Below are 22,330 nucleotides of genomic sequence, written 5' to 3' on the forward strand. Positions count from 1 at the left end.
TTCTGCTTGATTTGAATTGCAGTAAAAGTGCACAAGAAGTTTTGGCAGGAGTTACATAGTCAAAGCAGAAGGCTACATGGAAAAAGCTGAACATACAAGAAACCACGGCATAGAATAGATGTTCTAAATCCGAAAGATTGCATTCAGGGTGGGGTGTGCCCACATAAACTCTTTTCATTTATTTATTTAGAAAGGTGGGGTTATCCTTCAGTTAGGATTTCTCCAGTTTAATGACACTTGGGGGTTTTATCGTTCTTCATATACATAGGAGGCCTCTGAGAAGATAACCACATTTGAATTATTAATATTATTTATCGCAGATGGGGATTAATTTCCTCAGTGACAGATCTAGGATGGCTTTGGAGGTAATCATGCAGGTGGTTAACCAGAATCTCTGGAGCCACAATCACCTTAGATAACCCGTCTTTGAGCACAGCATCCGTCTATACTACAATGAATATCGTTACCGCATTCCAGGGATGAGCACAGCATGACTCATAGAACATACAATCATATAGAGAGGCTCATTGGACGCTGTCTGTAACTTCCAGGGAGAGGTTCAACTTGATGGGCTCATTTTTATTTTTTTCCAATTATAATGACAAGGTAACTGGTAATGATGTTGAACCAGACAGTAAATGTACTCTATTCATACGTTCGCTTTATTTATATAGTGCAGAAATTTTATTCCATTCTTTGCTAGGGCTGTATTTACCATAAGACAAAAGGCAAAACATAAGGTTCAAATCCGGTATTTCACAATCCATGCAAAAATAAATGAAATGCTCGCATAGCGTGATACCGTATGTATAAAAATTTATTGCAGTAAAAATAGTATAACTCACATGGTACGAATCATCAAAAAGCGTATAGGAACAACAAGCGGTATGTAGGTAGGTCCACCCGACGCGTTTCAGCTAACAAGCCATCATCTGAGTTATACTATTTTATACATGCGGTATCACGCTAAGCGAGCATTTCATTTATTTTTGCATGGATCGTGAAATACCGGATTTGAACCCCTATTTGGAATACTTTCTACAAGTTGTTGCCCGAGAAACGTTTCCATCAAGGCACCGTTGGACGTGCAAGCAGGCGCATCTTTCCAATCAGTTGGTCAAAGCCTTTGCGACTTGGGGGGTATACGCCTTCCCAAGTCATCGACATCTGGTAAGCCTTCTTATGAACGTTGGTGATGGCTTACTCACTATCCTAATTTCTTCCTAAGTCATGTCCGGCCGATTGTTTCTGGATTTGTGGGATCATCCTTTAAATTTTCGGACTTCTTTTTCATATCTGCTGACAGTTTCTGCACTTTAGCACGATTAATTTTGTGTCCACAGAGTGTTATATTTCCACATCACTGCGTTCCTTACTGGCACTCACCTCTCTAGTGATTTTTGACATTAGAGTTATTTATTATTTATATATATATATATTAAAGTCATTTATTATATATCTATATCTATATATCTATATATCTATATCTATATATATATATAGATATAGATATATATCTATATATATATATATATATGTGTGTGTGTGTGTGTGTGTGTGTGTTTAGCACTTATATAAGCCTAAACGCCCCTTTTTCTCTTGTTGGGCTCATTTAGGATTATTATTTCATGTATGTTTGAGCAATATTTCCATTATTAATTTAATGGTCTTTTTTTATGTTCATAGCGCTACACTTTTTCTCCTACACTTGTTGCTTTTGGTCTATAGCTGTGTTGGCTGCTGTTTACATTTATTTACACAGCGCTGTGTTTTTCCCCCCTTTTTTAATATGGTTAGGCAGAAAGGCCAGTAGCAATAGCAGTAGAGAGGCTCTCACCGACTAACTTGATAAGTACCCAAACGGGTTACCCCGGCGTATGATTTGGGCCCACCTGAGCTCCCAAAGGTGGTGATGAGTTTTGCTGCATGTTAGTACTAGGTCACGGTCCTCAGGATTGCCCCACCAGTAGCCCCAGATGTTTTGTAGACCTAGCAATGCCTCTGCAACTAGAGTTACACAGTATTACCCATTTTACTATAATTCAGGAAAACCAAAAGGGGAAGAAAGGAGAAAAAAAGTTGTTCATTAAGGCCATTTGGTGGGTACTCTAGGGAAAGAAATAAACCAAAAGAATGTACATATTTCGATCAGAACATATTTGTCTTAGGCTATAGTAAGTAAGACTCCAAATGCGAGTAGGTAGGGGTGTAACAGTAATGCCCTGTACACACAGTCGGACATTGATCGGACATTCCAACAACAAAATCCATGGATTTTTTCCGACGGATGTTGGCTCAAACTTGTCTTGCATACACACGGTCACACAAAGTTGTCAGAAAATCCGATCGTTCTAAACGCGGTGACGTAAAACACATACGTCGGGACTATAAACTGGGCAGTTGCCAATAGCTTTCGTCTCTTCATTTATTCTGAGCATGCGTGGCACTTTGTGCGTCGGATTTGTGTACACACGATTGGAATTTCCGACAACGGATTTTGTTGTCGGAAAATTTTATAGCAAGCTCTCAAACTTTGTGTTGGAAATTCCGATGGAAAATGTGTGATGGAGTCTACACACGGTCGGAATTTCCGACAACAAGGTCCTATCACACATTTTCTGTCGGAAAATCCGACCGCGTGTACAGGGCATTAGGCTACATTCACACCGACCAAAATTATATCCTAAAATATCCTACCAGGTCTTGAAAATTTATGTAAATTAGCCTGGAGAAAGAGAGAGACTTTCCACATAAGTAATTGAATAAAAAATACAATAGAATTGAATCTTGGCTCAACCTTTTACATATTCTTCATACAAATGCTAGCTTAGATGATGCATTACCAAAAATTAATTATTCCCTGACAGATGTCGTTAGAATAACCTTTATTGACAATTCTCTAAAAAAGCACACAACATACAGACAATAAATGGAGAGTATTTAAAAACTCCATCCATCATGGCCCTAAATAATATAATTAATTTGCATGTAATCCAATGCAATAATCTTGGTTGCTCTGGTCATCTATATATAGAGCAGTGGTCCCCAACCTTTCCAGCACCAGAGCCCAGCCTTGCCGACAACAACCCCTCCACGGACCAGGGGAGGAGGTCGCAGGGGTTGGTGCAGCCTGTCACCTCCCCTGTAGCTCGAATTTGCAGCGATATATATAAAAAACAAAATTCATATGTACAATTCATAATTAACATCACCACCAATTGTCAAATAGTGAAAAAAAAAGAAGATAAAAAAGAATATAAATAAATAAAAATAGAAAGTGACCATTAAAGTGTCCATATGCACCAAGAACAAAAAAAATCCTCCACTCTTAGTGAAAATAATGTCCAAGCAAATGTCCAACTTCAGCTCCGGGCACACAAGAGGCTCTTACCAGAATGATGTGACCACCAGATTATAAATGGTCAAATGCACATGAACAGTTAATGATCTAGGTCGCTGTTACATCTGCCAGCAATCACCATGGAAAAAGTGCTTCGCCTGTCCCCTTCTGGGGGGGGTGTGTGTGTGTGCAGCCTGTCAACCAGTGCTATATGACCCTGGCCCGGCTTTCCTCCCTCCCCTTCTCCTCCTTCTCCCCCTTCCTCTCCATAGGTAAGGTGAACCAACAATTTTTGTTTGAATTTTGCACCATTAGTGGGCCGCAGCAACGGCTGATTTTCGTGCGGCCATCGAATTTGAGTGATCGGCATGTTGGCAAAAACGAACAAATTTCTAATCAATAATGAGAGAATCATGCAAGAAATATTGAAAACGAAATTTGCATGAGCTGTGACCTGGAAAGAAAAGAAGTTTTCAAATGAGGTGAAATTGAAGGCTTGGTTGGTCGAATTTCGAAATTGTTGGTAGCGCCATCGGATTACAAAACGCACAAAATTTCTGGTTTTTGAAGAAAAATTCATTCGGAGTTTGACCCACGTATGGCCTGCATAAGATAGATGACACCCCCTAGCCTCTGAGTGTGATATGAAACCAGTGGGTGGTTTTGGAAGGCAGAGGTTGACCAGTTGGGAATTTAGAAAGATGGCCTTCTTTTTTAGATCTGTAGACTGACATCTAAATCTTTTGTGTCTACTGGTTTTATACTATATGTGGTCTTGACAAAATTGGTAACATGGTGAACTCACTTGTATAAAAGCTCCAACGGATCACACTGGTATCAGGCTAATAAAGCCCTAATACATTTCACATTTGGGCCCTTATTTTTAGGACATCTGTAGCCTTCAACCTAGATGTTCATAGTAACATTTTGTACCTTGTCATTTCATTTTTAGATCCAGTCAATTCAGCTCCAACAATTATTGATAAGTTTGAACACCTGACAGTAATGGCAGGACAGAGAGTGGAACTGCCATGTAAAGCCTCTGGAAACCCAATACCCCACACCCGATGGCTGAAGGACAATGTCCAGCTTGAAATGGGCAGCAGGTTCCGGAACACCGTTGTAGGTTTGCTGATTGAAAACACCCGACCGTCAGACTCTGGAACGTATATCTGTGAAGTATGGAACAGCTACGGCAACGCAGAGGTGATTGGATCTCTATATGTGAAACGTAAGTAAAATAAAATCTATTATCCTACACAGACAACCCTTTTTTGATTGCCAGCTGTACTGGAGTTTTGTTAGATGAGAGGATGTGGGTATAGCAGTTCAATGAGAATATAGATGTAAGAATAATTTTGAACTTTTTTATTGGAAAAATTCTGAAAACACTGAGTAATAACATCATTAACAGATAAAAGGTGATATGCTTGTTATACCTGTGTTTTGCTTCTGAATTCTCTCATGTGACCTCAGGCCTTGGCAAAGGTCAAATGGTTTCTGGCTGCCAGGATACATTCTAGATGTTTCACATCCTTAGAGAGTGCGGGGAGTCAGTTTTTACTAATCAGACAGACTCTGTGGGGGAGATTTACTAAAACTGGTACACACAGAATTTGGTGCAGCTGTGCATAGTTATCAATCAGCTTCTAGGTTTGAGCCTAGGTTCACACTGAATGCGGCTTTGAATGTGTGCGAGTTCAGCTGAACTTGGAAATTGGTGCGGCGCCACAAAGTCGGCGTCACACCGATTCAGACGGTGCTGTTGCCGGCAGTAGGCTCCAATTTTGGCATGCGATTTGACATGTCAAATCGGCCTGGTATGAACAAGGGCTTATTATCAGAGCTTAAAGGGTAACTTCACCTTTCACACATGCGGATCATTTGTCCGTTTTTCATCTATCTGTTGACGGATGAAAAACGAACATCAATAAATCTCATAGGAAAAAAACGGATGTAAACGGATGATCATCCATTTACGTCCGTTTACATCTGCTTCCATCAGCATCTGTTTTTTGGAATGGATCAAAGCCCTATTTTGCTCCATTAAAAAAACGGATCGGACGAAAAATGGAAGTAAATGGACAAACGGTCCATTTTTGCATGAAAGTCTGGGGCTCAAGGGTTAAGGACTCTACCTGGAGGATGTAAAAAACTGAGGCCACTTCACCAGTGCAAGGATTTGAAATCCTCTTGGTTTTCTCTCCTCTCCCCCAGCGCTGACAGGACGAGCAAGACAGAGTCTGATTGGTCAGCACCATTCAATGCAACGATGCTGATGAACACACGAGCGGAATGTCTGACAGAAAAAGTCAGACGGAAGCTTTTCATCATATATTCTGATCGTGTGTAGGCCTCATAGGACTTTTTTTTTTCAAAAATTCTGACGGACCTAGAAATGGAACATGTTCTAAATATTTCCGGCGGAACCAATTCCAATCGGGAAAACCGCTCGCCTGTATGCTGTTCTGACGGACCAAAAACGACGCATGCTCTGAAGCAAGTACGAGACGGAAGCTATTGGCTACTGGCTATTGAACTTCCTTTTTCTAGTCCCGTCATACATGTTGTACGTCACCGCATTCTGGACGGTTGGACTTTGGTGTGACCGTGTGTATGCAAGACAGCTTGAGCAGAATTCTGTTGGAGTTCCGTCGGAGAAACCTTCAGAGTTTATTCGGACAGCAAAACCGGTCATGTGTACAGGGCATTACCAGACCGATAAAGCGGCATCCCGGTGTCTGACAGCAGGGGATCGCGGGACTACAGTACAGCGGGACCGGAGGGGGTATGGGGAGGGGGTCCCGTGTAAGTTGACCTCACAGATTTTCTGTAAAGGTGAACTTACACTTTAAATGAACAAGCTGCAGTTAGAAGCTGATTGGTTACTATACACAGGTGCACCCCAGTTTTCGTAAATCTCCCCGTGTGTGGTAGGATTGCAGTGAGAGAGAGGGATGGAACGGACATAACCACTATGCAGCACTACTAAATACCATGCAAAGACTGCAAAGAAACCATGTTTATAAAAGCAATAACATATAGGTCTAGATGACAGCCCGCAATTGCTTTGTATTACACAGCAGAAGTAGCTGTCAGAATGCAGCCATTCCTGTGTAAAATGACATTTGCAGATAATTTGCAAGTGTTATTCAGTAAACACGATGCAACAGGTGTATTGTTTCTTTGTATTTATTATTTTATCCATAAGTAGTTGAATGGTGCACAACGTTCACTTTCAAATGAGATCAGTTAAAAAAGCCTTACAAGCATAAAAATACGTTTTTTTTTTTCTATCACACCCCTTAACAACCCTTGGTTAACCCTAATCATCCTTAACTTATTCCTTCCTCCTCCTCTTATTTTCTCCTTCGCTATTATTTTTCTGTTACATTTTTTTTTCAAGTTTCTATTCTTTTTACTATTTTGTATTTAATTTAATTTTTTACTGTAATTTGTTTTGTCTGGTTTTTTTTTTAGGTTTTTTTTTTGTTTTTGTTGTTATTGTCTTCTAAAAATAAAAACTGAAAAAAAAAAAGAAATTCATTTTTTCATTTACAACTAACTTTGGTATGCCTTGCACCAGAAAAATTATAGAGTAAAAGGTATACTTTTTATTTACAGCAAAACTGTGAAATGAACTCCGGTCAAAATAGACTTGTAATTGCTAAAAAAAACCTATAATTTTTATGTCTTTGTCCATAGATTAGATAGAAAATGAAATGTTTGTAAGACAAAATTGACAAAAAAAGCCCAAAAAATGTACGTTTTTGCTTATCGTAAGTAATCACGAAGTTCTTGCCAAATAAACTGGCCCATAGTGGAAATATAAAAAGGACTTTGGTCCGTAACGGGTGTACAGGTACGAGAGTTGAACTGGTTAAGTAAGAAAGAGGATAAGTTGTCCTTTAAGTATTTTATTATAAGAGGTATTAGGATGAACTGAAGCGCATGGCCACTGTGACTGACATACTAAGTGGAACTAAACTGGAAAACAAAGAGAGCAGCGGGGTAGTGCCATCTGCTGAGGAGTGATAATCATATACAGATGTGTATTCAATTATCTCCATAGAATGACATTACCCGCGGCAACAAAACCAACTGGATCCACAAAGACTCCCACAATACCAGGATAGAAATGTTTTTATGGCTTATAGCTATTAAGATAGCTTATTTTCACATACCCCCTCCATTGTTTTATCACCCAGGAATATAATAATACTAGCTGCACACATACTGTTTTGTGTACACCAGTATATCACTTTTTCCTCTTTTCTATGTTAGTATCATGTTTTTCTTCAATTCAGTAGCATTGTATTATTTTGTACCTATATGTCACAATTAGTGTATAACCTATACACTGTACTATCAAATGTATTGGGACGCCTGCCTTTACGCACATGAACTGTAATGGCATCCCAGTCTTCGTTCGTAGGGTTCAATATTGAGTTAGCCCACCCTTTGCAGCTATAACAACTTCAACTCTTCTGGGAAGGCTGTCCACAAGGTTTAGGAGTGTGTCTATGGGAATGTTTAACCATTCTTCCAGAAGTGCATCAGGCTCAGGTCAGGCACTGATATTGGACAAGAAGGCCTGGCTCGCAGTCTCTGCTCTAATTCATCCCAAAGGTTTTCTATCAGGTTGAGGTCAGGATTTTGTGCAGACCAGTCAAGTTCCTCCACCCCCAACTCACTCATCAATGTCTTTATGGACCTTGCTTTGTGCGCTGGTCCAAATCATTTGGTGGAGGGGGGATTATGGTGTGGGGTTGTTTTTCAGGGGTTGGGCTTGGCCCCTTAGTTCCAGTGAAGGAAACTCTTAAGGCGTCAGCATACCAAGACATTTTGGATAATTTCATGCTCCCAACTTTGTGAGAACAGTTTGGGGATGGCCCCTTCCTGTTCCAACATGACAGTGCACCAGTGCACAAAGCAAGGTCCATAAAGACATGGATGAGCGAGTTTGGGGTGGGGGAACTTGACTGGCCTGCACAGAGTCTGGACCTCAACCAGATAGAGCACTTTTGGGGTGCATTAGAGTGGAGACTGCGAACATGGTCTTCTCGTCCAACATCAGTGCCTGACCTCACAAATGCACTTTTGGAAGAATAGTCAAACATTCCCATAGACAAACTCCTAAACCTATGAAGTCTAGACTACTTTATTTCAGATCACTAAGGAAAAGGCAAAGCATTTCAGGGGTTGTAAAGATCCTCCATTCTCAGGGCTGCCGAACTAAAGTGTGATATACTTTTAACAGGACTGTCAACGATAGATCACTGAAGTTTCTGAGGCCCCTCTCACATGGGGCAGACTCCAACTTGATAAGCAGGGGATTTGTCTGCTGATCTGAGCAGAATGGGCAGATGAAAGGTCCATGCCTGCTCAGTTTATACAGAACGGACACAGACTGAGCCTGATCTGCCGCATGAGTATCCGGGTGTAAACGGACTCCGCTGTCTATTTACACCTTACTACACTCCAATCCAATCCGCCTAGACAACGAAGAATGAATCCCCTTCCGTTTTTTCAAAATTTTTTGGTGGACCGGATTGGATTAGAGCAGGGGTAGGCAACCTGATGCCCTCCAACTGTTGTGGAACTACATTTCCCATGAGGCATTGCAAGGCTGGCAGTTACAATTACTCCCAGAGGCATGATGGGACTTCTGCAACAGCTGGAGGGCCTACCCCTGGATTAGAGGTAGGTGGTCCGTTTACACCCGCTGGTCCATAGGGTTGAATGGAGGGTCCGATCAGGTCCGCCTGAAAAACTGACAGGCAGACCTGATCGGACCCTTTGTGTGAAAGGGGCCTAATAACCTTATCCAGTCTAGGTCCCTTTCCCTTGAGCTCATTCAATCCTGAAGTAGGAGGATTTTTTACAACAAGCTAAACGCGTTGGATTTTCTTAGGCAACCTTATTTAAAGTAGTTGCTCTTATCTCCTTTATTCATATCTGGACCTTCAATAGGAGTCCTAGGACAAACAGAGCTGCATGTTGACTCCAATATATAAAATCAATCGTCTTTTATTTATACGTTGAGTGATCCAGCACTCCTCATCACTTGAAGAATTATTGAGGGGCACTTTAACAACTGTGAATATCGTTTATAATAACTAAACCTTCTCAGAGTGTATGTTTTCCATAGGTTCCCCCAGTGCACCTGAGACATGTTGTCATCATGGTGGCTGTCAGTCCTCTGGGATTTGGGAAGAACAGATGTGTCTGGATCTGTAATTACTCTCCAGATAGATCTGCACTAATATCTATATAGTTATGTCCCAGCGAGCCACAGACCTTGTTTTCTTTCTTTTCTTTCTATGTCTCTTATTGTTAACTCTCAGGACTCATCCACACCAGAATCCACAGAATAATGTGGGTTGTATTGACTTGTATTATAGATGCATACTGGCAGGATTTAAAATTGACTTGAAAGGCAAAGTACAGGCCAACGCCTTCACACCGCACTTTATTCTGCAATGCAATGCAATGCTTTGCTTTGAACAGGCTATGCTGAAGCCAATCTTTTTTATTTTATCTTTAATTATTTGGTTGCACTGGAAATGACTGCTAAATGAAAGACAACTGTTGTGAGCCATCAGTGCGATCCTTCCTTAGTCCATAGTTGCCGGTCAAGAGGTTATTGTACAGCATCCAACATGGCTCATCAAGATAATGACTTAACACCACAGCCCTAGGGGATTCCATAAAGAGCAGACAGACTGTTAACTGCAGGTGGCAACCATCCATTCCCAGACTGGACCAGTGCATAGAACCGATGCTGCCCTCCTGAGATCGAGGAATCCTGCAACTACACGAAAGATAAAACAAAGGGAGAAAAAGCCTAGTGAATTATCATTGGCCTTTTATTTAGATACAAAAGTGTCTACTCACAAAAGCACTGAATATAACAGTGCTGTATATAAACTCCAGAACTGAATGCTCTTCAACAAAACAAAATCCAAGTACAAAGATTGAAAAACATCAGATGTGTTTTGGGGGCTATACCCCCTTCTTCGGAGCTCTGGAGGTGGACCTGTGGAGGTGGTTAGCCACCTGCCTGGCCTTGCTCTCTTTCCTCCTCCCCTTATTAAGGAGGATAAGATGATTGGTTCCCTCTTTCTTTTTTTTCAGCGGTGTCAAGAAGTTCAGACTAGTTTTGCTCTGATGAAGAAAGTATAGCCCCCAAAACACATCAGCTGATTTATGATTTTCATATGTATTTCCTTGTGTTAAAGATCTTATGGTTCTGGAGTTTACGTGCAACCAGGGCTGCTGATAAGCCAGTACAATCGGCCCTGTTGCCAGCAGAGGGGCCTGGGCAATCTGACAGAGAAGAATGCATGCAGAATAAATAAAAAAACATTTCTCCAACCAGCGCCCCCCCCCCCCACCACTGCTCCGACTTTGTTGCGGGTTTTTTAACTTTCTTGGTCCCTCTCTGTAGATGTTCTTGTGGGCGTGTATTTCTTGTGTTTCGGCTGAATGTCACTCAAGTCCCGGCCTGCCTTTCCTGGTGGAGTGATTTATCTCTCTCCACTCATTCACCACTCCACTCATTCACTCCCCACTGTCACGGAGCTGGGGTCTGAACTGTTCGGCGGCCGTCCACTCACTCTAACAAAGGCCCGCCCCCTAAACCATGATAGACAGAACACTGATCCAATGCCGGGAAATTAAATCAGTATTCTGTGTATCATGGTCTAGGAGGTGGAGCTTTGTTACAGTGAGTGGACGGCCACCGAACAGTTCAGACCCCAGCTTCATGACACAGCGGGAGATACCCGCTCTGTGTAATCAAGGTACTGGTGAGGCTGCAGATGGTCACAGTGAGGCTGCAGATGGTCACAGTAAGGCTGCATTGATGGCACAGTGAGGCTGCATTGATGGCACAGTGAGGCTGCATTGATGGCATTGATGAGGCTGCATTGATGGGCACTTATGAGGCTGCAAATGGGCACAGTGAGGCTTCAGATGGGCACAGAGAGGCTGCATTGATGGCACAGTGAGGCTGCATTGATGTCACAGTGAGGCTGCATTGATGGGCACAGTGAGGCTGCATTGATGGGCACTGATCAGGCTGCAGATGGGCACAGTGAGGCTGCATTGATCTTTTGTATCATGTCTCCAGTCTCTGACCATCTCCTGTACAGTGTCTGCAGTCTCTGACCATCTCTTGTATCATCACAGTATTTCTTTTGGATAATTAAACTTATAACTGGCTGGAGAAAGATAAATATACACAAACCTGCACTTTGTTTCAAGGCAGGCCAGGGGTGGGGCTGAAGGCGGGACCAGGGGCAGGGCCACGAGTGGGGCTGAAGGGGGCCCCCGTCAGGTAGGCTGTACGGGGCCCCATGATTTCTATCAGCGGCCCTGTGTGCAACGCAGTTATATTCATTGCATTTGTGAGTATGCACTCTTTTATCCTAAATAATATGGTAATGATAATGCACTAGGCCTTGCACCCTTTGATTTATCTTTTGTGTAGCGTCCAACTTAGGCCTGTCAGCCATTAACATTTAAGGTCTCGTGCACCCTGAACATTTCACCCCTGTGCATGAGATCCCACATTATGGTGCAGGCAAAGGGCACAGTTTCAATGCCCGAGCCCTGCTACCAACTGCCTGTAAAATGCCTTGAGAAGGTGAAGGCAGCTGAGGCTATATGGGGATGGAAGATGCCCCCAGTAATATGCACCCAGTGAAAAACACAAGACTTCTTGTTGCCCTGGGTGCAAACTCAGTAACAGATAGTCTGCATCACTGAAAGTTCCAATGTAAAAAAAGTCATACATCTTATTAAAACTTAACCACATGCCGACCAGCTCACGCAGATATACTGCGGCAGGTCGGCTCTCCTGCGCAAATCGATGTACCTGTACATCGGTCCGTGCAAGGAGGATAGCGGGCGAGCGCGCACATCCTGGCAGTGTGCCCGCGGATCCCGCAAACTTGATGTCCACTGGCGACCCGCGATCGCTGTGAGGAGAGGCAGAATGGGGACCTGCCTATGTAAATAAGACAATTCCCCATTCTGCCAGATGACATGACAGGGATCTGCTGCTCCCAGTGATCGGGAACAGTGATCTCCGTCATGTTCCAGTAAGCCCATCCCCCTACAGTTAGAACACACCCAGGGAACACACTTAACGCCTTGATCGCCCCCCTAGTGTTAACCCCTTCTCTGCCAGTGTAATTTTTACATTGATCAGTGCATTTTTGTAGCACTGATCAATGTAATGTCACTGGCCCCCAAAAAGTGTCATTTGGGGTCAGATTTGTCAGCCGCAATGTCGCAATCTCGTTAAAATTTGCAGGTCGCCGCCATTACCAGTAAAAACAATAAAAAAAAAATAAAAGTCCCTAAATCTATCCCATAGTTTGTAGACGCGATAACTTTTGCGCAAACCTATCAATATACGCCTATTGCGATTTTTACATTTTTTTTAATTACCAAAAATATGTAGAAGAAAATATATCGGCCTAAACTGATGAATAAATTTGTTTTGGTTTTTTTTTTTTGGGGGGGGGGGGGTATGTATTATAGCAGAAAGTAAAAACATTTTTTAAAAATTGTTGGTCTTTTTTTGTTTATAACGCAAAAAATAAAAACCACAGAGGTGATCAAATGCCACCAAAAGAAAGCTCTATTTGTGGGCAAAAAGGACGTCAATTTTATTTGGGTACAGCATCGCACGACCACGCAATTGTCAGTTAAAGCGACGCAGTGCCATATCACAAAAAGTGGCCTGGTCATTAAGGGGGAAAATCCTTCCAGGGCTGAAATGGTTAAAGAGGAGCTCTGGGCTCCAAAAAAAAAAAAAAAAGTCAGCAGCTACAAATGCTGTAGCTGCTGACTTTTCATATAAGGACACTTACCTGTCCAGGGATCCAGCCATTTCCTCACCCAAACCGATTCTTCAATCGGCTTCAGGTGCAGGCGGCAACATCTCTAGTAAGGGAAACTTACAGCCTTCACAGCCTTTTTCCTACTGCACATGTGTAAGTCGCGCTGCGTCTTTTGAATGGTCCTGTAGTCTTCTGGGACTTCTGGGAAGGAGGGGGCTGAACTTCCAGGTCGAGTATGAGCTGGAAGTGGGAGTGGGTACCAGTCAAAAACCAGATACCCGCTACCCCCCCCCCCCCCCCAAAAAAAAGTGCAAAATGTGGCAGTGGAGGGGGTGCAAACAAGCAGAGCCTCTCCTTTTGGGTGGAGCTCCACTTTAAGGCTAAAAACACAGCCCTGCACCAAAAGGTGAAATGTTTCAGCCTAGAACGGCCTTAGTCATATGACAATGATGCAGACGGTCTATTACTTATATCCTATTGGAAGCAAGCTAGCAGAAGCTGGAATCCGGAATCTCACACTGACATCTGCAAACAGTCTCTGCTCGGGTTGCAGGGCTTCGCTCTGCATATTGAGAAGTGTTGAGGGGGGCCTCACCCCCCCTTCCCTTCCCAGCCAGTATGCAGCACAGGTCCTGCAATCCAACAAGCAAGACAAAGCCTACATTTTTTCAGTGTAGACCTGGTGCACCTCACAGCTCCCGTCCACAGTTAGATTCAGTGTCCTTTACCGCTGTAATTTCATATGCAGCGTGCCTGTGTAACAGCGGTGCAGCAGCTGTTGGGTGCAGTCGGTCTACACTAAAGCCAGCCCTTGAGAGGTACACTACAGAGGTAATGGACACTGCTGTACAGGGGAAATATAAGGTGGTGCAGGGAGACTGATTGGGACACAAATGTGCAGGCGGGCTCTGATGAGGACACAAATGTGCAGGGGGGCTCTGATGAAGACACAAATATGCAGGGGGACTCTGATTGGAACACAGATGGGCAGGGGGCTCTGAAGGGGACACAAATGTGCAGGGGGGCTATGATGAGGACACAAGTATGCAGGGGGCTCTGATTGGAACACAGATGGGCAAGGGGGCTCTGAAGGGGACACTAGTGTGGGGAGGTGGCTCTGAGAGGACACAAGTGTGGCAGAGGCTCTCTGGTGGGGACACAAATGTGTGGGGTGGCTCTGATGGGGACACAAATGTGCAGGGGGGCTCTGATGAGGACACAAGTATGCAGGGGGACATTGATTGGAACACACATGGGCAAGGGGGCTCTGAAGAGGACACAAGTATGCAGCGGGGTCTCTGATTGGAACACAGATGGGCAGGGGGGGGTTTGAAGGGGACACTAGTGTGGGGAGGTGGCTCTGAGAGGACACAAGTGTGTGGCAGGGGCTCTCTGGTGGGGACACAAATGTGCGGGGTGGCTCTGATGGGGACACAAATGTGCAGGGGTGGCTCTGATGGGGACACAAATATGCAAGGGTGCATTAATAGGGACACAAACGTGCAGGGAGACTCTAATGGGGACACAGATGTATGGGGAGATTCTGATGGGGACACAGATGTGCAGGGAGAATCTGATGGGGAGACTGTGATGAGAACACAAATGGGCAGGCAGACTCTGATGAGGACAGAAATGGGCAGATAGACTCTGATGGGGATACAGATGTATGGGGAGTCCCTGATGGGGACACAAATGTGCAGGGAGTCCCTGATGGGGATGCAAATATGCAGGGAAACTCTGATGGGGGCACAGATGTATGGGGAGACTTTGATGGGGATACAAATGGGCAGAAAGGCTTTGATGAGGACACAGATGTATGGGGAGTCCCTGATGAGGACACAGATGTATGGGGAGTCCCTGATGAGGACACAAATGTATGGGGACACAAATGTGCAGGGAGACTCTGATGGGGACACAAATATGCAGGGAGACTCTGATGGGGACACAAATGGGCAGGAAGGCTTTGATGAAGACACAGATGTATGGGGAGTCTCTGAACGGGATTCATTTATAAATAACTGATTAATAAACATCTGCAAATATCTGTAAAAAAAAAAACATGTGGCCCTCGAAGTGAAAAGTTTGGAGACCCCTGGTCTAGACAAAGGTTCACTTTGTAAGGTGGCCTCTTAGTAAGTTTACCAGTCTGTATGAATATGTGGATTCCTACCATATCACAATACACAACCGTATCATTTTTGCAGATGCTTCCTTTTCTTTTTATGTTTTCCCTCATCAGCAATGCAGTTAACCAAAATAGCACCCCATCCATGAACACCTTCTGTTTTCATTGCAGAACCCCTAAAAGTGACAATCAGTCCGCGGAAGGTGAAGACCAGCGTCGGCAGTCAGGTGACATTGTCATGCAGCGCTTCTGGTACGGACGATCCTGACATTACCTGGTACAGGAACGGCGATATTGTGATTAATGGAAACAATGTTAGAATAACTGGTATTAGTCGTGAAACCCTAATAATGGATGCCGTGGCGAAAAGTGACAGCGGTGCTTACCAGTGCTTTATCCGCAAGGATCGGATGTCGGCCCAGGATTATGCTCTGGTGGTGCTCGAAGGTAAGACATTTTAATTGCAATTATGAATACTGTTAATATCTGCCAGTCTACCAGTTTCTCTGCTCATGTACCTATCTACACAGGTGAGAGTTTCCATATAACCTGCCCTGAGGTTCTCGATGGTGGGTTAACCTTTGTGTAGACTTGAGAGGAAGGTCCTTTGGCCAAGTATGATGTGACCATGCTTCATAGACTTGTAAGGTCAGGGCTGGACGTGGAAAAGGAAGAGTGGGAGAACAATAGTAAACAGGCCTCCCCCAACTGCAACCGGCAGCTTCTGGAAAAACCTACAGACACGTGATCACCGGCCATTTGGTTTAAAGTGTATCTCTATACAAAACCTTTTTTAGTTTTGGATAGCGTGGGGATAGGTTAGACTCTCTGTTGTGTTCTTATTGTTGACTCTGTTCCCATTGGGGAGATTTACCCCTCTATTTGTACTGGTAACCGTTGTCACTGAAAACACACAAAATGTGGGGAAATCCAAAATTGTAGTGCTGCCCCCAGAACAAGAGGTTATCCATTGGGGACTTCCTGTTTTATTTCTAGAACAGGAAGTAAGGGCAAATTTATCCAATGGTAGACTGACAGTGAAAGAAAACTTGGCAGAGGTTTTAACCCCTCCTTGCTCAGCACAAAACTAAAAAAAAAAAAAAAAGGTTTTTGGCATTACATATACATTAAAGATAGAGTCTCCCTTTGCAAAAAAAATAATAAATGCACCCATATTGACTAATAAAAAAAATGGGCATGTATTTGATTTTTGCATTGGAGCCTGCAAAGCATTGCTGGTACGATTAACATAAGTGCGTTGCATTTATCACATTTGAGTTGGTGTACATTGACATCTGTTTTTTAAGGCATTGCATTGCCTTGATGTACATTTTTTTTCCCACAGCAGGAGTTAAAATACTTTATTTTGTTTACCTTAATGTTTATTGTAGTGCATTATAGTGTTTTGTAGTGTGTTGCTCTGCATTTAAATGCAGGATGTTCAATTTTTATCCAGCACCCATCAACGCAGTGTCTAGGTGGAAATTGGGCCTATTGGAAACAAGGTATTTCAGCTTGTCAACGCACTGGGCCTGCTTTGAGCAACAGATGTGGTATCAATGGGCCCTGAAACTAGTGAGGGTAATATGGTTATCTGGAGTTCCCATACTAGTATAGATGTTGATCTAGATACCTTCTACTTTTCCCATAAAGGGTATTCTGAGTTGGGTGGAGAATGCACATTCACCTCTTCGTCCCAGGATGCAGTGCTTAAGTCAGTATGGCCAACAGGGGCGGCCGGTGCTTCATCTTTTAGGGGACGTCAAACAAACCACCCACCTACCCCCCCCACCCCTGTCGCTCGCTCGTTTGTCTGCCCACCAGCCCGGCACTTACCCCATCTAGGTCACAGGCAGCTTCGGCTCCTTCCTGTGTCTCCTCCTTGGCGGCTTCACAGCGGCTTCCTCTATGTCGCCTCCCCCTCGGCGGCTTCCTCCTCGGCAGCCAATACGGTCACTTCTCTTCTTGGCCAATCAGGTTTTAAAACCTGCTCCCTGATTGGCCAGGTGGAGAATCAGAAAGACAATAGTGAATATTCATTTGCCATTGTCACACAACTGGATGGGCTAAGGGCACAGTGCCGCCACTGATGGCCAATCTCCAGGCCCAACACTGTCATCTCTGGGAGGGGAAAAGATCATTATCCATGTGCCAGCTCTGGGATAGACTGATATGGAGTATACACAAGGATTAGATTCAGGGCTTTGATGCAGCAGGGCAGAGCAGTGGAAGTCATTAACAGTGGGAGGAAAGAAGGGGTGAGTTAGCAAGGGGACCTCATTTTGCCCTGAATTAACCAAATAACAGATTATCATTAGGGTTATCATTATCGGATCCTAAAAGTATTGAGCTCTGTCATTTCAAAGCCATTGTTTCTAATTTTTAGGGACTCATTAATGACAGGAATGGTACTACTGGATTGGCATAGGGCCAATGTGGTGAGAGAGAGATATAATTTTGCCCCTGTACAAATCATTAGTAAGACCTCATTTGGAATATGCAGTTCAATTTTGGGCACCAGGTCTCAAAAAGGATATCGGGGAACTGGAGAAAGTGCAGAGAAGGGCAACCAAACTGATAAGAGGCATGGAGGAGCTCAGCTATGAGGAAAGATTAGAGGAACTGAATTTATTCCCTCTTGAGAAGAAGAGATTAAGGGGGGATATGATCAACATGTACAAATATATAAGAGGTCCATATAGTGAACTTGGTGTTGAGTTATTCACTTTACGGTCAACACTGAGGACAAGGGGGCACTCTTTACGTCTAGAGGAAAAGAGATTTCATCTCCAAATATGGAAAGGTTTCTTCACAGTAAGAGCTGTGAAAATGTGGAATAGACTCCCTCCAGAGGTGGTTCTGGCCAACTCAGTAGATTGCTTTAAGAAAGGCCTGGATACTTTCCTAAATGTACACAATATAACTGGGTACTAACATTTATAGGTAAAGTTGATCCAGGGAAAATCCGATTGCCTCTTGGGGGTCAGGAAGGAGTTTTTTCCCCTGCTGTAGCAAATTGGATCATGCTTTGCTGGGGTTTTTCGCCTTCTTCTGGATCAACTGTGGATATAGGATTGGATATATGGGATTGTTTGATAATATTATTTATTTATTTATTTATTTTTATGGTTGAGCTAGATGGACTTGTGTCTTTTTCCAACCTTACTAACTATGTAACTATGTTATGGTTTAGGGCTTATGTAGATGGATGTTGTCTTTCTTCATTTAACATGTGTTTCTTTGAATGTAGCGGGCCCTATTAAGAGGTGTTGCACTGCAAGCAAAAGGCCTTTTTCTATATTTTGTGCTCAAACTAATGCAAAAGTAGCATTTTACAACAACGCTTATCTACACAAGCCCATAGTTTGAGGGTAGGCTGAGCTCAGGCGTGTTTGGATCATAATCCGAACCCATCCGAACAATCCCACCAGGAAGATGTCACTGTACAGGGCGACTTAGAAGCGTCTGAATCATGCTCATACTGCAGCCACGCATATACACACCCATTGTATACATGAGGCCGTGGGGCAGGGAATTTTCCAAGCGCTTATGATTGACACATACAGATGACAGTTTCCTGGTGGGATAGCTCAGGTGGTTCCAGTATAGGATCCACACACGTGAGCTTATCTATAGTTAAGAGTGAAATATAGGGTATGAAATATGCTAAAGTTAAAGAGACCCTGTCAACAACAGTAGAGGTAGTATTTGTGGCTTATCAGCAGCATCTGTCTCTTATGTCTCATCTGTTCCTGCGCTGCAGCCTCTGTCTCTATGACATTCAACACAGACTGGCTATCCTTTGGTGATGTAGGAGCTCTCCAAACAAAGTTCCAATTTACTGTCCTTCAGACCTTAGGAGGGCCAGACTGTGGCTAGTGGGAGGAAAAAATGCTGTCTTTGGTATTATGGAGGAATAGTGCCCCATCATTGGTATCAGTGGAAGAAATAGTGCCCCATCATTGGTATTAGTGGAAGAAATAGTGCCCCATCATTGGTATCAGTGGGACGAATAGTTCCCCATTGTTGGTATCCATGGAAGGAATATTGCCCCATTGTTGGTGTCAGTGGAAAGAATAGTGCCCCATTATTGGTACCTGTTGAAGGAATAGTGCCCAATTGTTTGTATCAGTGGGAGGAATAGTGCTCCATCATTGGTTGAGTGTATACTGTAGCTATTATATTCTGGGTGTAATGAATTGACTTTTTAGGTGTGGTATGGCTATAACACAGGCAACAAAAGGTAGTCATGCTAAAAATTTGTATGCAGAAATTTCCAGTGCTGCAACACCCAGGCCAAAAACATTTCTGAAGATAAAATTGAATGTCAAATTGCTCTTCACATTCCTGAATAGGTCCAGAAGTGTTTTTCAAGACCGGATAGGTGTATCATCTGTGCTAAAAAGACATACAAATAATCAGTGCTGTTTATTTGTGGGACTTCTCATCATGCTGCATGTTCTCTGCGCTGTGTTTATTCAGGAATTCCCCATTGCAGAGGACACAGTAATTACAAGATAACAGACCAGCTGATGCTGCGTTTCGCCCTGCAATTACAATTCAGCTCCGTGCTGTTTAGGATTTCATCAGCATCTGAAAAGGACACAAGACGGTTTAGAGGAGGAAATCTAAGCTACTGTAACAATCTGGTTTCCTTCTACGATCAAAGTGAACCCATCCTTTGTTCTTTTTTTGCAGAATAACAGGTTCACTTTAAAGGAGGGATCATAAGCACTGTGTATTTACCTGTGTGACCAACCGCCACTACCCCAATAGTTCATTCACACAGTGCATTGCATAGACTCGTGTGTTAAAGTGGTGTTCCGGCCGAAATTATACTTTTTAAATAACAATACCCCTATAATACACAAGCTTAATGTATTCTAGTAAAGTTAGTCTGTAAACTAAGGTCTGTTTTGTTAGTTTATAGCAGTAGTTTGTTATTTTATAAACTTACAGCAGGCCGTGGCCATCTTAAGTGTGGGCATCTGAAGCCAGACTGTATTTCTTCCTGGATCTCATCCTTGCAGATCTCGCACATGCTCAGTGCAGCACAAGCAGTGTAATAGGTTTCAGGTCAGGTTTCCATAGCAACGGCAGTTTCAGAGAAAGTTGCTGCCCCTTCCCAGAAGGCATTGCAAACAGGAAATGATGCGATGGGCCGCGGCCAGGGAGGAGGAAGTGAAAAATGAATACAGCAGATATACAGTAGGTGCTGAGAAAAAAAATAAAAAAAATATCCAATTTGTTTACAGTGCACAGTTTAGTGAGGGATGCTGAAGAGTTGTAAAAGTGGGTGGAACTCCACTTTAAAGTAACTCGTTATCATGTGATAAGACATGACAGCCATTTTATTTTGATTTGTTGATGTAATGCCCTCATGGCGTGTGCATTGTGGTGCAATTACATTGACCACTGCTGTATTCATGCATATGGATGTGATTGGAACCGTGATGCCCATGTTATTGTGCACTACCAGAGCTTCCAAGATCCGTTTGGAAGTTTTAACTTCTGGATATATTCATACTGGAAGAGGAGGGAGTAAAGGATTCCATGTCTTGCTCAGTCTGCATTGCTTCAGGAATCTTGGGGAAAATGGAAGTAGGGTCTCAATGTTACACTGCATACAAGTGCATATACTGTATATGGCCAAGGTTGGATTAGGGAGAGCAATGAGGTAGGGTTTGCAGGAGTGGAGCAGGCCTAGTGCAAAAGCAGATTGAAGCATTGGATGAGTGTAGGGAGAAACATGAGTCAGGTGAGAAGTGCAGTTGTAAAGGGGGGTGTTGTTTTGGTAGTGGGGGGGTGCAGGTGCAGTGTTCAGGGTGGAGCTTTGTGCAGGCATAACGTGAGAGATGGACCTATAGGCAAGGTGGTGGTAGTGAAGGTACATTGGTAAGAGAAGGTGCAAAGGTGTGGTGGTAAAAGCAGGCATGGGTGAGCGTGTACAGATTCAGTTTTCTGAGGGAAGGGTGGCTTGTTTAGGCATAGAGTTAGAACAGTGAGAAGTATGTACAGAAGCTATTTTCAGGGAGGAGGGACCTGCAGGAGCGGTGGTGGTAGGGGTGCTGGTATGGTGGTAAGAGCAGGGGGATGGAATTGATAAGCTGGATCAAATGGTGAAAGCAGGGCGGGCAGGAGTGGTGGTAGTAGGGGTAATGATGGGATGATGAGAGTAATTGGATGGTGTTGATGAAGTAGATCAGATGGTGAGAGGATAGTCTGCCTGAGCAGTGGTGGTAGGGGTGCTGGGGTGGTGGTTAGAACAATTGGATGTGGTTGATGATGTAGACCAGATAGAGAGAGATGGGCCTGTAGGAGTGCTTATGTGGTGTTGAGAGCAGGGGGATAAGATGATGAGAGGAAACCCTGCAAAAGTGGTGGTGTTAGGGGTGCTGGTGTGGTGGTGAGAGCAGAAGGATGGGGTGGTTGATGTGGATGAAGTGGTAAGGGAGATCCTGCAGGAGTGGTGCTGGTAGGGGTGCTGGTGTGGAAGTGAGAGCAGAGGAATAGGGTTAATGATGTGAATCAGATGGTGAGAGGAGGGCAGGCAGGAATGGTGGTAGTAGGGGAGATGGTGTGCTGGTGAGAACAATTGGATGGGGTTGATGATGTGGCTCAGATGGTTAGAGGAGAGCCAGCAGGAGCAGTGGTGGTGAGAGCAGGGGGCTAAAGGTGATGACGTGGATCAGATGGTTGGAGAGCCTGCAGGATTGGTGGTGGTATGGGGTGCTGTTGCGGTGGTGAGAGCAGGGGGACGGGGTTGATGATGTAGATCAGATGGTGAGAGGAGGGTGGGCAGGAGCGGTGGTGGTAGGGGTGCTGTTGTGTTGGTGAGAGCGATTGGATGGGGTTGATGATGTGGATCAGATGGTGAAAGGAAAGCCTGCAGGAGCAGTGGTGGTAGGGGTGCTGTTGTGGTGAAAGCAGGGGTTTGGGGTTGATGAAGTGGATCATATGGTGAGTGGAAGCTCTTTAGGAGCCATGGGTAGTAGTGGTGCTGTTGTGGTA

At 43.8% G+C, this 22,330-nt stretch overlaps 1 protein-coding gene across 4 annotated transcripts in view; it reads left to right on the forward strand.

The window, feature by feature from the left end:
- Positions 1-22,330, forward strand: part of DSCAM (DS cell adhesion molecule) — a 726,986-nt gene that overhangs the window by 282,854 nt on the left and 421,802 nt on the right. For all 4 annotated transcript variants that reach the window (XM_073617225.1, XM_073617227.1, XM_073617226.1 and 1 more), the window contains exons 5-6: positions 4,293-4,571; positions 15,491-15,766. In XM_073617225.1, coding sequence (XP_073473326.1) covers positions 4,293-4,571; positions 15,491-15,766 — 555 coding nt within the window. The remainder of the gene's footprint in view (positions 1-4,292; positions 4,572-15,490; positions 15,767-22,330) is intronic.

The sequence above is a fragment of the Aquarana catesbeiana genome, linkage group LG02 (genome assembly GCF_042186555.1).
Source record: "Aquarana catesbeiana isolate 2022-GZ linkage group LG02, ASM4218655v1, whole genome shotgun sequence".
NCBI classification, from domain to species: domain Eukaryota; kingdom Metazoa; phylum Chordata; class Amphibia; order Anura; family Ranidae; genus Aquarana; species Aquarana catesbeiana.